The 17473-nt window shown below is 38.1% G+C and overlaps 2 protein-coding genes across 3 annotated transcripts in view; one reads left to right on the top strand and one right to left on the bottom strand.

Annotated features, from left to right (window-relative positions):
• nmt2 (N-myristoyltransferase 2) overlaps positions 1–17062 on the top strand; it is a 45513-nt gene extending 28451 nt beyond the window's left edge. The window contains exons 6-12 of the mRNA XM_061915633.1: positions 7769–7885; positions 8207–8377; positions 10419–10527; positions 10611–10781; positions 12034–12201; positions 13676–13813; positions 13893–17062. Coding sequence (XP_061771617.1) covers positions 7769–7885; positions 8207–8377; positions 10419–10527; positions 10611–10781; positions 12034–12201; positions 13676–13813; positions 13893–13913 — 895 coding nt within the window. The 3' untranslated portion in view covers positions 13914–17062. The remainder of the gene's footprint in view (positions 1–7768; positions 7886–8206; positions 8378–10418; positions 10528–10610; positions 10782–12033; positions 12202–13675; positions 13814–13892) is intronic.
• Positions 15493–17434, bottom strand: rpp38 (ribonuclease P/MRP 38 subunit). Of its 2 annotated transcripts, none has more exons than XM_061915634.1 (2): positions 17293–17434; positions 15493–17059 (listed from the first exon to the last, which is right to left on the bottom strand). In XM_061915634.1, exon 2 carries the CDS (start codon positions 17050–17052, stop codon positions 16270–16272), a length of 783 nt encoding a protein of 260 aa, XP_061771618.1. In that variant the 5' UTR covers positions 17053–17059; positions 17293–17434; the 3' UTR covers positions 15493–16269. The 2 variants fall into 2 exon arrangements, with proteins under 2 accessions (XP_061771618.1, XP_061771619.1); XM_061915635.1 differs by having other exon boundaries at positions 17359–17404.
• Between the last annotated feature and the right edge of the window lie 39 nt (positions 17435–17473).

The raw sequence follows: 17473 nt of genomic DNA, 5'->3' as shown, positions 1-17473 counted from the left end.
TAAATTTGTGTATTGTTCAAGCATTTATAAAGATGCTAATACTTACAGATTGGACTTTTTGGTCACCTTACGATTAAATTGAAATTCAGGAGCTATGATATACTTATAAATAGATAATGTATGCACCTTTAATTAAACTATATATCATTATATTGTTAATATATATTGTGTATTATAACATGTATTATATTTGCCATAAACTTGCGGCTCAAAGACGCGTCGTCTATCTACTCATTCTTACTATCTATCGCTGAGAGATGTGTTGCCTGACTGTGTGGATATTATTGTCTTTCCTGACTTATTAATATACTTTGCTATTTTACTCTTCTTAGTTGGTTACTCTCTGATGCAACGCAGTTTCTGTTAGGCATCTGTTGAAGTGTACAAAGATTTATTCTATTCTTGTTTCTCTACTTCACATTCAAGCTAACTTAGTGCCGCCGTTAGCATGCTCTCCTTTCGTCCTCCCTTCTCTGTGTTTGTCCGTGCCAGGTATGCATTTTAGTCCAGTGTTAATAATTGATATGTGGACATTTGTCCATCAATTCAGCATCGTCCACATTCCATTCGTGATGCATCAGATAATTGATCATTTTATCCGATCTTTACTAATACTGGAAGTCCCCATGGCCCCCTACGGCCCTCTGGGGGCATCTTATTTGGAGCCTCACAGAAGCGAGGTACTGATGGTCAGTTGCAAGGCGTGGTCTTGGTCTAAACATGTTGAAATATGTCTCTACAAGGAGGAGTACTGTGAAGTGCTAATTTTAATTCTGATTGGACCATCAGATATTGACAGAGGTGGGTAGTAAGGTGCGACATTTACTCCGTTACCTACTTGAGTAACTTTTGGGATAAATTGTACTTCTAAGAGTAATTTTTATGCAACATACTTTTACTTATACTTGAGTTTATTTATAGTGAAGAAACGATACTTTTACTCCGCTCCATTTATCTACATTCAGCTCGCTACTCGCTACTGATTTTTATCGATCTGTTAGTGTTTTTTTTGGTTTGTCAGACAGACCTTCAAAGTAGGATCTACTGCGTTTCACCAATCACATGCAGTCACTGGTGACGTTGGACCAATCAAACAGAGATAGGCGGTCACATGACCGTCACACGTGGAACCCGAATTAAACAAGTTGAAAAACTTATTGGGGTGTTACCATTTAGTGGTCAATTGTACGGAATATGTACTGTACTGTACTGTCCAATCTACTAATAAAAGTTTCAATCAATCAATCAAAAGTGTAAAGGAAAAAAGACACTTTTTATTTAAACCGTACTACCCGTCAAAAGCATAAAGACTGATTGCACAGTTCCTGTCTTCACAATAAAAGTGCTGCTCCATAGCGCCAGCGCTAACAAAATAAGAGTCTCCGAAAGCCAGTGCAAACAAGCTAGCAAGCTACGAAGTTTGCCGCCAATGTATTTCTTATAAAGTGTATAAAAACGAATATGGAAGCTGGACAAATAAGATGCCAAAAACCAACGACTTTCATGTCGTATTAGACAGAAAGGAGGAACTTTTTTTCTCCTCCATTTGAAAACGTGGACGTTATCAGCACTACTGTCTGGTTTCAATCAATGCAAGTCATTAGAATCAGGTAATACACCAACTTATATTTTTGTCTTCATGAAAGATAGGAATCTATATCTTAAACATGCATGTATATTCATTAAAACACCTTTAACATGTGAACAAAAACAGCAAAATAAATAAATATAAATTATATACTGTATATATAAATGTATGTATATATGATATGTGTGTGTATGTATGTGTATATATGAGGTAGATCACCTCGACTCTGTCATTTTTTAAGTAATTGATTAACGTTGAAAAACTTATTGGGGTGTTACCATTTAGTGGTCAATTGTACGGAATATGTGCTGTACTGTGCAATCTACTAATACAAGTTTCAATCAATCAATCGATGCCTACTGAGCCTATGGTCCTGTTAAGTTATTGTGGCTCAATTTGCCTTATTTTTTTTATTTTAATGTATTATTATTTAGTATATATTATTGTCTTAGTTGCTTAAGATATATTCCTGGCTCTGAATTTGCTCATTGCTATTTTTATGTTTTTGTGCATTATTTGTTGCCGTAATCATTAAACAAACAGATTACTAATCAGTTACTCAGTACTTTCACAACATACTTTTTACTTTTACTCAAGTAAATATTTGGGTGACTACTCCTTACTTTTACTTGAGTAATAAATCTCTAAAGTAACAGTACTCTTACTTGAGTACAATTTCTGGCTACCCTACCCCCCTCTGGATATTGATCTCATGTGAGTTTTTGCGGCCCCTTATAGGAGGACGGCAGTTTGCTGCGGCCTTAGTATTCAGGCATTTGCATTAAAGAGTTAGGAAATGTTTGGGTTGCGTTTGCTTGTGGAGGTCAGTGTGCGTTTTTTTCTGCCTCATTCATATGAGTTGTTTACTGTGAGACTCTAATTTGGATTACCTTTGTCTATCGGAGACATTGCTAACACCAACAACATCTTTTGCTCTGATTAATGTTCCGGTGTACAAGATTTACAGAAAAGTGGGAGAGAGGGAGGAGTTATAATTTATGTAAGGGAAACATTGAAAGTGCACAAATAATCCTCCCAGTAGATAATCTGTTGTGTTGGAATTAAAATCACATTTTCCTCAGAAATGTATTTCAAGGTAATTGTAGCATACTGACAGCCCACAGCTAAAGACATTTTTCTCAGTTAATTTGCAGATATCCTCAAAGGGCACAGTATGAAATAATTTATTGTTATGGGGGACTTTAATCTCTGGACTGGTAAATAAGTCAAGTAGAAAGAAACTTGAGGATATTATAAACGACCTCTACATGACAAAAATGATAAGCAGCCCTACTACGGAACTTAACCCGTTTCCATACGAGTTGGGAAATTGTGTTAGATGTAAATATAAACGGAATACAATGATTTGCAAATCATTTTCAACCCATATCCTGTTGAATATGCTACAAGACAACATATTTGATGTTAAAACTGATAAACATTTTTTTTTTTGCAAATAATCATTAACTTTAGAATTTGATGCCAGCAACACGTGACAAAGAAGTTGGGAAAGGTAGCAATAAGTACTGATAAAGTTGAGGAATGCTCATCAAACACCTATTTGGAACATCCCACAGGTGTGCAGGCTAATTGGGAACAGGTGGGTGCCATGACTGGGTAGAAAAACAGCTTACATGAAATGCTAAGTAATTCACAAACAAGGATGGGGCGAGGTTCACCAATTTGTAAGCAAATTGTCAAAAGGTTTTAGAACAACATTTCTCAACGAGCTATTGCAAGGAATTTAGGGATTTTACTATCTACGGTCCGTAAAATTATCAAAAGGTTCAGAGAATCTGGAGAAATCACTGCACGTAAGCGATGATATTATAGACGTTTGATCACTCAGGCGGTACTGCATCAAAACAGACATCAGTGTGTAAAGGATATCACCACAAGGGACGGCGTGGCGCAGTGGGAGAGTGGCCGTGCGCAACCCGAGGGTCCCTGGTTCAAATCCCACCTAGTACCAACCTCGTCACGTCCGTTGTGTCCTGAGCAAGACACTTCACCCTTGCTCCTGATGGGTGCTGGTTGGCGCCTTGCATGGCAGCTCCCTCCATCAGTGTGTGAATGTGTGTGTGAATGGGTAAATGTGGAAGTAGTGTCAAAGCGCTTTGAGTACCTTGAAGGTAGAAAAGCGCTATACAAGTACAACCCATTTACCATTTATTTATTTATGGGCTCAGGAACACTTCATAAAACCACTGTCAGTAACTACAGTTGGTTGTTACATCTGTAAATGCAAGTTAAAACTCTACTATGCAAAGCGAATGCCATTTATCATAAACCCCATGGAATGCCGCTGGCTTCGCTAGGCCCGAGCTCATCTAAGATGGACTGATGCAAAGTGGTAAAGTGTTCTGTGGTGTGACGAGTCCACATTTCAAATTATATTTGTAAACTGTGGACGTGGTGTCCTCCGGAACAAAGAAGAAAATAACCATCCGGATTGTTATAGGCGCAAAGTTCAAAAGCCAGCATCTGTGATAGTATGGGGGTGTATTAGTGCCCAAGGCATGGGTAACTTACACATCTGTGAAGGCACCGTTAATGCTGAATGGCCCATACAGGTTTTGGAGCAACATATGTTGTCATCCAAGCAACGTTATCATGGACGCCCCTGCTTATTTCAGCAAAACAATGCCAAGCCACGTGTTACAACAGCTTGGCTTTGTAGTAAAAGAGTGCGGGTACTTTCCTGGCCCGTCTGCAGATCAGACATGTCTCCCATCGAAAATGTGTGGCGCATTATGAAGCGTAAAATACGACAGCGGAGACCCCGGACTGTTGAACAACTTAAGCTGTACATCAAGCAAAAATGGTAAAGAATTCCACTTTCAAAGCTTCAACAATTATTTTTGCTCAGTTCCCAAACGTTTATTAAGTGTTGTTAAAAGAAAATGTGATGTAACACAGTGGTGAACATGCCCTTTCCCAACTACTTTGGCACGTGTTGCAGCCATGAAATGCTAAGTTAATTATTTGCAAAAAAAAAAGGTTTATGAGTTTGAACATCAAATATCTTGTCTTTGTAGTGCATTCAATTGAATATGGGTTGAAAAGCATTTGCAAATCATTGTATTCCGTTTATATTTACATCTAACACAATTTCCCAACTCATATGGAAACGGGGTTTGTAGAATTACACATTCCTCCTTAACCTTGCTGGATTTGTTATCTACTAATAAACCTGAATTCATAGAAAAAACGTACAATTTACTTACAGGCTTATCAGACAATAACCTCACACTGATAACACGGAAGTTGTCAAGATTTAGGCATCACGACCAAAAAGATAAACAAAACAGCTTGCCCTATATCCCTAAAAAAGACCAACACTTACTAGAGAAAAAACTTAAAACTGTCCCATGGAGTGACATAAATTGGATTAGCACCGAACATGCCTGTGATGACCTAATGACAAAAATCTAAGAGATTATCTATAAATATACTAAAACTAAACCCAGAAAGAAAAGTGCTAATATAAAAATACCTTGGATTATTGAAACAATTTGGACCATAATGAAAAATGGGGACACAGCTCTCAAAGGAGCTATTAAAATGGGTCTAAATACGGATCGTATGATTTTTAAAAGTTTGAGGAACAAAGTTACAATGCTGCTTTGGAAGGCCAGGGCTGACTTTCACTTAATATTAATCAAAGCTTCAAACGGGAAAATTATACAGTTATGGAAAAGCATTGACAAACTCACTGGAAGAGAGCAAACAAGGAACAACATTAAACATTAAATAATGATGGCATTACTGTCACAGACGGTCTGGACATCAGTAATCATTTTAATGAACATTTCATCCAATCTATACAAACTGAATAAAAATTTCCCTTGAAATCAGTGCAAATAATTGCCATTTAATCAGGATGGACCAAGTTTAGAATTAATAAATTAAACAAAAGTAAACAAAACCCTCTCCACATTATCACGCTTACGGTCTAGAGATATATACGGTTTGGACATGTTCTTCCTAAAAACTTATAAAGATAGTCTGACTGCTCCAATAAAAACATTTAGAAACCAATCAATAACAGAAAACCTTCCCTACCCCGTTGAAAACTTCCACTACCATCCCAATCCATAAAGCAGGAAATAAACAAGACATCAACAACTACATACCAATTAGCCTTCTTCCTCTTATACCAAAGAATTAGAAAAAGTGGTCGTTGAACAACTCACAGAACATCTGGACGATGAAGACTTTCTACATCCCATGCATTTTGGTTTTCGGGCAAATCACTCGACCGAAACTGCATGTTAATAATATTAATAATAATGGATTAGATTTATATCGCGCTTTTCTATTGTTAGATACTCAAAGCACTCACTGAGAAGTTGGAACCCATCATTCATTCACACCTAGTGGTGGTAAGCTACATCTGTAGCCACAGCTGCCCTGGGGTAGACTGACGGAAGCGTGGCTGCCAGTTTGCGCCTACGGCCCCTCCGACCACCACCAATCATTCATTCATCATTCATTCACCAGTGTGAGCGGCACCAGGGGCAAGGGTGAAGTGTCCTGCCCAAGGACACAACGGCAGCAATTTGGATGTCAATAGGTGGGAAGCGAACCTGCAACCCTCAGGTTTCTGGCACGGCCGCTCTACCCACTACGCCATGCCGCCTCCCCATGTTGCCTTCTACTAGAGACAATAAAACAAAACCTTGACATTGGAGGTGTAATGCAGTGGTTCTCAACCTTTTTTCACTGATGTACCGCTTGTGAACATTTTTTTAATTCAAGTACCCCCTAATCAGAGCAAAGCATTTTTGTTTGAAAAAAAGAGATACAGAACTATAATACAGCACTATTTAATCAGTTTCTGATTTATTGTATAACAGTGCAAAATATTGCTCATTTATAGTGGTCTTTCTGGAACTATTTGGAAAAAAGATATACAAATAACTAAAAACTTGTTGAAAAATAAACAAGTGATTCAATTATAAATAAAGATTTCTACACATAGAAGTAATCATCAACTTAAAGTGCCCTCTTTGGGGATTGTAATAGAGATCCATCTGGATTCATGAACTTAATTCTAAACATTTCTTCACAAAAAAGAAATCTTTAACATCAATATTTATGGAACATGTCCACATAAAATCTAGCTGTCAACACTTAATATTGCATTGTTGCATTTCTTTTCACAGTTTATGAACTTACATTCATATTTTGTTGAAGTATTATTTATAAAGGATTTTTGAATTGTTGCTATTTTTAGAATATTTAAAAAAAAATCTCACGTACCCCTTGGCATACCTTCAAGTACCCACAGGGGTAATGGGAGCTATATTCTTAGACATCCACAAGGCATTCGATACTGTCAGTCACCCCACGTTACTTACAAAATTAACAACTTTTAAACTGTCGACAGATACTCTGGACTGGATTATGTCATACCTATCTGGGTTGACCCAATGTGTCCGTATTGATAACACAACATCCAGTGTCACAAGGCTCTAACATCGGCCCTCTTCTTTTCTCCATGTATATAAACGATTTGCCATCTGTATGTGAGGTTGTTAACTTAATATCCAGATGTATGCAGATGACACGGTTATTTATACCTGGGGGAAAAACGCTGAAACGGTTGCCAAAAAACATACAGCTGTAATGGTTGTAATGTATAAGTATGTGTCAATGAAAGGACATTCTATGACTTTCCTTAATTTGATTGCATGTTATAGTATAATTTGATTGTATGTTTTTGTATATTTTAAAATTAGGTAATCAGGGATTACAGATGGAAATTAGATATTTAGCTATAATCTAGTGCAGAACATATCTGTCTTTGAGCTTAATGTCTCTGTGCATTGTCTCTTCAAATAAAAACTAAACTAACAAAAGGAGTGAACACATTAATTGTGTTTGCTGTGATAGATGGGGTATAATTAGACAATAACTGCTTTTTCCTACTCTTTTTCTGACATGTTAAGGTGTGTAACTGTGAGCATGAGATGTGACCCAGTGTAATGTTGGAAATAAACAAAAAATTTGAAATGCATACCCATTCACGTCCAATCTTGAAATCATTATTTTCCATTTTGACACATTGTTTGCTAAAAATGTAGCAATTATATTGCTTCTATAAAGTGCTGTGTGTGATGTGACACATGAAAGGAAGCAAAAACATGTCTCTTAATCAGGGTTCTCCCCCTTCAGGGCTTTACGTCCACCTGGTTGGTTACCTCAGTGGCACTGTGGCGTGCGAGTTTCCTCAAATAAGAAGCTTGTCGGCTTCATCAGTGCAATTCCTGCTGAAATACGCATTTATGACATGTGAGTTATTAATTACATTATATGCAACCATCAGATAATGTATTAAGTATACTTGTTCAATATTAATACTACAAAGTTTACATATTGCTCCATTTTTTAATTTTTGTCTTTCATACTTGTAGAAGTGCAGTTTATAGGTATTTCTAATATTTTGGTTGCCTATTTAGTTTCACAAGGGGGGCAATATGTTACATAGAGATTGCAATCCCAGCAATGATAATTCTGTTCCAATAAATGGTCTCTGACATCATTTTTGCTCATATAATTTTTGATTGCTCCTGATATTGTGGTCTGTACGACACACTTAATCCCCGTTTTAAGGTTGAAGAGGATGGTCGAAATCAACTTCCTGTGTGTCCACAAGAAGCTGCGTTCAAAGCGAGTAGCGCCGGTGCTTATCAGAGAGATCACACGACGGGTGAACCTGGAAGGAATTTTTCAGGCGGTGTACACGGCAGGAGTCGTACTACCTAAACCAGTGTCAACGTGCAGGTATTAAATCATGCACTCATCACTAGAGATTACCTGTAAAACAGAGGTCAACGAAGGTATTGGAGGAGGGTCGTGGAATTTTTGGTCATTCAGCTTTTTTATTACATTTTTGTTTGTTCTGCCCACAAAATTACCACAAATTTTAATGTCACATTCACATTGATCCAACACACCACACTGTAGTGTAGTTTAGAAATGCCAGTGACATGACCACCCTACTCACCATACCTTGCAAGTTTAAAGTACTAGTAGAGTGGAAAAGCAAGTTGACTTTGTATGCTTAATTGTGATTCATTGTATCCGTTAAAGCAGTGGTTCTCAACCTTTTTTCAGTGATGTACCCCCTGTGAACATTTTTTTAATTCAAGTACCTCCTAATCAGAGCGAAGCATTTTTAGTTGAAAAAAAGAGATAAAGAAGTAAAATACAGCACTATGTCATCAGTTTCTGATGTATTAAATTGTATAACAGTGCAAAATATTGCTCATTTGTAGTGGTCTTTCTTGAACTATTTGGAAAAAAAGATAGAAAATAACTTGTTGAAAAATAAACAAGTTATTCAATTCTAAATAAAGATTTCTACACATAGAAGTAATCAACTTAAAGTGCCCTCTTTGGGGATTGTAATAGAGATCCATCTGGATTCATGAACTTAATTATAAACATTTCTTCACAAAAAAATAAATATTTAACATCAATATTTATGGAACATGTCCACAAAAAAATCTAGCTGTCAACACTGAATATTGCATTGTTGCATTTCTTTTCACAGTTTATGAACTTACACTCATTTTGTTGAACTATTAGTCAATAAATATATTTTTAAAGGATTTTTGAATTGTTGCTATTTTTAAAATATTTTTGAAAAATCTCACGTACCCCTTGGCATACCTTCAAGTACCCCCATGGGTAGGTGTACCCCCATTTGAGAACCACTGCGTTGAAGCATATCCAATTGTATTTACAATTCGCAAAGTATGTGAAAATAAACATCACAAAATGTCACAAATTCAGTCAGCCATTTTGTGTATTCCGCTCTGGACGTCTTCAGTAATTTCCCTAGATTGATGTCACTGGAGGAACACTTTTGCACTCTGACCATAGTATCAGATCAGTCATATTGGAAATATGCAAAAAAATAGAGACAGGGCTGTCTTATCATTCACAATCCCGATATAAGAATTTTTTATGCATTGTAAGCCGTTAATAAATAAATACATAAAAAGTCAGCTAACAATGGAGTCAATGGGAGCTCTCAGTTTTGCCCACAAAACCCTCTAAAAAATCCATCCAAAACCTGCCAAAAATACTCTATATACATAGAGTGACCTTATTATTAACAAAATATTAGCGATGTTGTTATTATAAGCGCTAACGCAGACAAACTATTTTTCAGCAGCAGATTGATAACACAGCTAAGTAGCTCTCTGCTGCTTTAGTGTGAGCTGGCTGCGTCGTCTTGCTGCTCCCGCATCATCGCGTCTCTGCTCGTCAAAGTCTTTCTCGTTTATACATCATCTGGATAATAAGAGGATTTAGTCATAAATCTAGAATTTTGACCTTTTTTAATTTTAGATTGGCGCTCTACTTGCCAGTGATTAGCGAGATAGTTACCAGCTAGCAATTAGCGGCGCTGGCTAATGGCTAGTGATTAGCGTGCTAGTTGACAGCTAGTGAATAATGCTAGCTGCCACTATTAGTGGGGCTATTCTGTATAATTTGAATATCTTAGTATTGCACAATTGCAAGGTAGCTTTAGGACCAGTTTAGTTTGAAACACCATTTTCTACAGGATATGCAAGTAGGGGGTCCCCGCTCCATCAGATTGGGGGTCCTTGCTCTAGAAAACATTGAAGACTCCTGTTGTAAATAAATTATGGTCAGTAATGCAAATTAGACAATGACACCATCAACCTCCCCAATTGACCACCACATGATGGAGGGCGTGACACCTTCTGGTGCTGCATGAGGGCTGCCGACCCTACAAAGCATGACACAGCAATTATTCTCTACTTTTCTCTTGTTCTGTGTCATTATTCAGATACTGGCATCGCTCTTTAAACCCAAGAAAGCTTGTGGAGGTCAAATTCTCCCATCTGAGCAGAAACATGACCCTGCAAAGAACGATGAAACTCTACAGACTACCAGATGTAAACACGCTTCCTGCGTCTTGTGTTATAAAGCCTCTTTGTTACAATAACTTGATGGAATTCCACTTTTTCTTCTACTGCAGAGCATAAAGACTGGGGGGTTGCGGCCGATGGAGAGGCGTGACATCCGGCAGGTGACCGAGCTGCTGCAGAAGTTCCTGAAACGTTTTCAGCTGGCGCCTTCTATGAGTGAAGTAGAAGTTGCCCACTGGTTCCTACCACAGGAAAACATCATTGACACATATGTTGTAGAGGTAGCAAGAACACATCCATCACTCACCCATACATATCGCATTGCTTTGCATGAATTTGACTGAGTGCCATGAGTAATTTAAAAAAAAAGTCAATTAAGGTCCCAGAATTCAAAGATCTAATGATATTTTTGGGGACTTTTGTCACAAATGTTGGATACAGTGCAGTTGTGTGTTGCTGTCCATCAAGATATCAAAAGCAAAGAAAATGAATACCGTATTTTTCGTACTAAAAAGCACATTGGATTATAAGGGGTATTGCCGATGAACGGGAATATTCAGGTCTATTTTCATACACAAGGCGCATTGGATTATAAAGCACATTAAAGGGCTCAAGTTGTGATTTTTTTTCTACATTTAAATCACTTCTTTGTGGTCTACATAACATGTAATGGTGGTACTTTGATCAAAATTTTGCATCGATTGTTTTACAGACCATATTGTGATGTCAAGCCGTTTTCAGACCATCTCTTTTGTAGGCGCCGTTTTATGGGTAGTCTTATTTGTGTGGCTCCACTTTGAAAGCGTCGTCTCCCCGACAGCCATGTTTGTAGTTGTTAGCGCTCCATAGCAGGTCTACTGATTAAGTTACAGCTATACGCTACTCAATATTAGAAATGGCAACAAATGCCCCACAACAAGAGAATGGAGAAAAAGAAGGAGCTTATTAACTACAGTGTCTGGACTTATGCACATTTGAAATACACGTCAGCAGGTACCGTTAGATAAGAAATGTCGGTTTTGCATAAGGGTTCGACAGAAAACGCCGGATAACCCGTATGTTAAAGCGTAGCATGTCTGACTACAGTAGCCTTAATGCGCCAATGAGCAATCAAGCGATGCGACTTCGTAGCTTACCAAAGTCGTACTAAAACATTTTGACAGATTTTTGAGCCCCTTGTCTAATGTCAATGAAGCATTACATTTTTTGTCTGACTGGTTCTTGCAAGAGTCATTTATTTAACATGCTTCATTCATCCTGCAGTTCACACATCGCTTATGTGTGACTGCCATCTACTAGTCACAGTTATCATTTTACCATCTACCATATAAAATTGGTTCGAGGTCAGCACAACCAGAACTAACTAATACACAAGGCGCATCGTTGATTTTTGAGAAAGTGAAAGGTTTTTAGGTGTGCCTTATAGTCCGAAAAATACGGCAATGTTTATTATTTAACAAAGAAATGGTTCCAATATACATTGTGTTGTTCTTTGTCTGATTTTCGCTTTGAAGTGGCTGTTGTACTTTGCAGGGTTCTAGTGGCATCCTGACAGACTTTGCTAGTTTCTACACATTGCCCTCTACTGTGATGCATCACCCCCTCCATAGGAGCTTGAAAGCCGCATACTCCTTTTACAACGTTCACACACAAACGCCGCTGCTGGACCTAATGAATGATGCCCTCATCCTTGCCAAACTGGTAAGTAGGTGTCCCATATTTTTCACCCTTACCACTCTGTTATGAAACGGTGGCTAAATGGTAATTTAATAATGTCACACGTGTGTGCCAGTAAAAAATATTTCAATTTGCTGATGGAGGTTCAAACGATTAAAAAAACAATACAGTGGAACTTTAAAGTCAAACTCAATTTCTTAATTTTACTAAACAGAAAATAAAGGTAAAGTGAATCAATCCATTCTAGTGTCAAGCTGTTGCCATCATGAAACCTATATTAGCCTGATAACGGCAATAAAAATATAAAATCTCCAATTTAAGCGCTCCGATAAAAGCAGCCCTGCAGTGTGTTGACTTGTGCAAAGCTGGACAGCCAGTTAACGTCCAATTCTCCTCCAAGAAGCAAACAAGGCTGATACTTTTGGCGTGGCGCAGTGGCAGAGTGGCCGTGCGCAATACGAGGGTCCCTGGTTCAATCCCCACCTAGTACCAACCTTGTCACGTCCGTTGTGTCCTGAGCAAGACACTTCACCCTTGCCCCTTATTGGTGCTGGTTAGCGCCTTGTGTGTGAATGTGTGTGTGAATGGGTAAATGTGGAAGTACTGTCAAAGCGCTTTGAGTACCTTGAAGGTAAAAAAGCGCTATACAAGTACGACCCATTTATCATTTATTTATTTTAGACAAGTCCTTTACAAAAGGTAAACATACTAGGAAGAGATAGCAGCTGCACAACAGCTAAACAAAAAATAGCACACAAGCTAGACCTAATTAAACCATATTGCAGTCTAAAACAATTACCGGTAACATTCCACGTCAATGTAATTAAACACAGCATAAGACCATTTCAGACGGTTAATAATAAATCGGTCAGTGTTTTGACATACCTACCATTATTCTCTGTTTGACTCATTTCAATTGATCAAAAATTTCTAACATTCCAAACTACAAAACAAAAGTATGTCTAATTCATGCTGATGTCGGTATCATATCGGTAGTGAAAAAGGGAAAACCCATAACCCTCATTTAACCTTTGTGTTATGGATGGAAAAGCAACTTAGTGTAATATGTAATCATGTATTATAATATTTTTTAATTTTTTATTTTAACAATTGCCAAGGGCGCGTTAAACCGAAAATGTCTGCGATGCTGCATTGTGGAACCCCCCGGGATTAAATAAAGTAACATATTCACATTATTATCTGTAAAATTAAGTTTAACAAGCATAATACTGTACATTTAAACATATACCTATAAATACCATTTAGGGACAGATAAAGAGGATGTAATAAAGTTGTGTTGCTTAAGCAGCTCATAAAATACAAAATGTTTTAGAGAGTGGAAAAAGTTAACCACTAATGTGTTAATACACAAAAGCCTGTTGTGTCAACATCACGTAAAATTATTGAGTTTTTTTTTTAGGGATGCGCTTGATTAATTTCAGCCTGTTTACTGTTTTTAAAGTATTTTCCTCATGTCATTGTGCTGCTGTTTTAACAGAAAGGCTTTGATGTGTTCAATGCTTTGGATTTAATGGAGAATAAAGTATTTCTGGATAAGCTCAAGTTTGGTATTGGTGATGGAAATCTGCAGTATTATCTATACAACTGGAAGTGTCCCCCAATGGAACCTGATAAGGTCAGTTAGTTCAAGCTTTTTCTGTCTTTTTTTTTTTAAGTGAAACTGTACACAACATAAATGTACACCTGTGTTGCAGGTCGGCCTCGTCCTTCAATAGCCCGTGTCTGTGGGCCTGCTACACACACACACGCACACACACACACACACACACCTATACGCACACACACGAGGATGTAGACACAACCTCTGGCAGTGCCGAACTTGCATACACACACAGACCATCTTTGAGCCAGAATTTGAACACGACAACCTGCCCTGCTACTGGGGAGCTCTTGAAGCATCTGGCTCTTGAAGGAGGATGACTCATCATTCTGAATGTGAACATCATGGTATGGCTGAGATGCTCCAAAACAGCTCTCCTTTTGAAAGGAACCCATGTGGCATGCACAGAGGATGCCTTTTGACATGTCAATCAAAACCAGTAAGTAAAGATGCGATATGTAATTAGTTGCTTTTCTATTTTCTTCTTCGAAAGAAGTTATGTTGTCCCCAAATACTTCTGCTTCTTAGCAGTGGAAAGGTTCTTATTTCAATGGCTGCTGCAGTGTATATATTTTCTTTGTTGGTTACTTTGGATTTGATTATGTTCTGGGTACAATTAGACATGTTGAGTAGTTTCAGGGATGACTTGTACACTTTCATCCATTCTTGAAACCGATTGCTGCATTGGCATTGATATTTTAACAAAAAACAAAAAAATCGCATGCCATTCAAAACTTACTTAACATTTTTGTTTGTTTGAATGAAGAATGTATTCCATTTATGAAGCACAATTTTTTGAGTTAATGAAAGTTTTTGAGGCGGAAACGTATTTGAAAACGTGCTACTAAACGGTACATGTAAAGAGTGAAAGTGCGCTGCCAATCTTGTTACACTGCATTGAGCTCGCCTTCAAAGTGTACGTTTCCATTCACAACCAGAAACACCTCCAGCATCCTGTTTGTAAAACAAATAGCTAACAAACGTTATCACCCACAAATGAGCAAATTCTGTCTTCCCGTTGTGCTTTGAGACAGTATTTAGTCAGTGACTTTCAGAGAAAAGAGCATTTACACCTTTATTACTAGAAGCTGCCCCAGTATGGCTGCAAATGTGGATCATTTCTTTTTGTCGTTGTTCCTATCACTGTTCTCATTCCCTCTTCAAAGATTCCTTACCAAGAGAGTTATGCGTTTCTGGGGAATTATGCTGTTTGATTGATTCCAGTTTCTTTCTTCAATACTGAATTATTTTTTCTGCCATGCAACTCTAAATGCATAGAAGTTAAAATATACCAAATTCACCTTTTAACAATCCAGACAACCTGAAAATTGTGACAATTCATTGGAAAAGTTGCAATCTATTTGAGATGTTTAATGCTAAAGATGTGTTCATGCAGCACCACTTCAACTGATGCTGGGCTCCTCTCTGTTTAAATGAAGAAAAGCAGTCTGCTTGTTTCTTTTTAAGTGACAGGTGAACTTTACCACACTGACATTGATTGGCTGGCGGAGTCTCAAATGTGTTGCCTGCATCTGTGTGAATGTTGCTGCTATGATTGTATCGTGTTACTAGTGAGAACTCAACCCCCACCCCCCAAGTTCCTGCCTTACTTGGAATATTTTCGATTTTTCAGACTTGCTAAACTAAAGGGGGTAAGGTGTACTTTAGAAACCACACATACAGCTTTATCAAACTGAAGGTCAATATTTTTATTCAAATCCATTGTAAGATGTGAGATGGAAGGACGTGTACCAGCATCATTTACACAACATGAGCCCATGCAAATAATATGTTTCAATGCACACACCGCCTATACCAGCATGGACATTTGAATAAATTCACTTTACAAAATCATCAAGGAGCATTTTTTTTTTACATGTGTTACCCCTCACAGAAAAGTTTTGGTGTTGCTTGAAAATCGCAAAATACATCATCGCCAGTCATAGTTTAAAGTCATACCCTAACTTCTTTGTTGGGGTTTCAAATGAAAAAATAACATTGGAGATTATCTGTTTAACCTCTGAATTTAACAGTTATAAATATAAAAATTGAAGCAAATTTTATTTGACACTTTGGTGTGGTAGCTCATGACCCCTTCATTGAAACTTGTTATTATTCTGCTTTTGAATACAGAATCCAAATATGTATTTTCCACCATACTATGTTTGTGTGGTCTCTATTCCTGTTACTGTTAAGTATAAATGGCACCAAAACTGGATGGGGAGGACAATGTTGACTCTGCAATTTTCAGCCTTTTGGAGAAATACTCCTTTCACACAGTGCTGGCATTTTTCCACCTTCTAACACACCTGCTGATCTCCTGTATTATTGACACAAACACAACACACAATGTTCTGCTTTTGATTAAGGTATCAAAAGTAGTATTTTTTCACCATACTTGTGTGGGCTAACAAAAAAGACTTCTACCCTGACACAAACGGCAAAATGGCGACAAACAGACTTATAGGAATTTATTTGCCTCTCTTTGCTTTCAGCTTTTTGTTTGCAGGGTTGGGAACTATTCTTTTCACTGTAAGTGGGTGCAGTGTGAAGGATGAGGCAGACTCTTCACACTCTGGGTCCAACTTTCTTTTCTGGCTCGCTCTCTTGCTTCTCTCTGGTTGTGATGCCACACTCGCAGTCTCACCTTGTAGCCAGGCAACATCGATTGAGGGAACCTTGGGTATGATGGCTTCCACGGTGTCAGTAAAACCTTCACTCCTGAACCCCAATGCTAGGACACTCTTCAGGCCCAGCTGTTGCGCCACACTTTCGCTTAGCCGGGGCAACTGGCAGGCAGGGATTCCTCTTGTGGCGCTCAGCGCCATCAGGTGATGAGTCATGTGCTTTGGCTTGACAGACTTGCACACTAAAACCAGTTTGAGTTGGTTCCTCTCCAGAGCTTTGGTAACCTCGTTGATGCCCACAGCTAGTTGTCTTCTCGCCACTACATCTGTCCAGCCACTCTTAGGAGAATCTTTCGTATCCAGGTCTTTGCTCGTCTCTGGGACAGGATCTGACATAGATGAGGGAGTTTTACCTCTGCCTTTTTTCTTCCACGGGCGAAAAACTTTTGGCTCTTTCTTTTCCAAACCCATTGAAGTTAGTTTTTCTCTTAAGGTAGCCAGGATGAAATGTATGTCTTGTTGAGGAAGTGGCCTCCAATGCCGTGTGAAAGGGCAGGAGAAGGAGGTTTTGGGTGGAATAGCTTTTATTTTGGCCTTTTTGCCGCCTGACTTGCCTGGCGTAGACATTTATTCACTGGAATTGCAAAAACCAACAAAAGTAAACAATAAAATACGTGCAATTTCAAAATCAGACGTGCCAGTAACCGGTTCTTTTGCCCATTAATGCAATTTTACAAGATGCATTTAAAATTGACGTAAAGTTATATTGAATTACACATTGTTTTCCCTCGGATCAATAAAACACGTATCTTACACTACTGTAATTGTCAACATAAGAATCCCAACAAAGTACTCTAAGGACTTTACCTGTTCGTTACCACGGAAAAAGAGTGTATTTTTATTAGAATTTCCTCAATGTGAAAATATCTTTACCATGCATCCAAACATGTACTAGCTACCGGGTGCCACCATCTTGTTTAAATTGAATAAACTTTATTTAAAGAAACAAGCAGACCTCTTAAAGGGCCAGTACAGCGGCCGAACCCAG

Source organism: Nerophis ophidion, linkage group LG11 (genome assembly GCF_033978795.1).
Source record: "Nerophis ophidion isolate RoL-2023_Sa linkage group LG11, RoL_Noph_v1.0, whole genome shotgun sequence".
Classification (NCBI taxonomy): Eukaryota; Metazoa; Chordata; class Actinopteri; order Syngnathiformes; family Syngnathidae; genus Nerophis; species Nerophis ophidion.
This window is presented reverse-complemented; position numbering and strand designations above follow the sequence as displayed.

Excerpts from the sequence above, each read along its gene's own strand:
- rpp38 (XM_061915634.1), bottom strand. The coding sequence starts at position 17,052 with ATGTCTACGCCAGGCAAGTCAGGCGGCAAAAAGGCCAAAATAAAAGCT.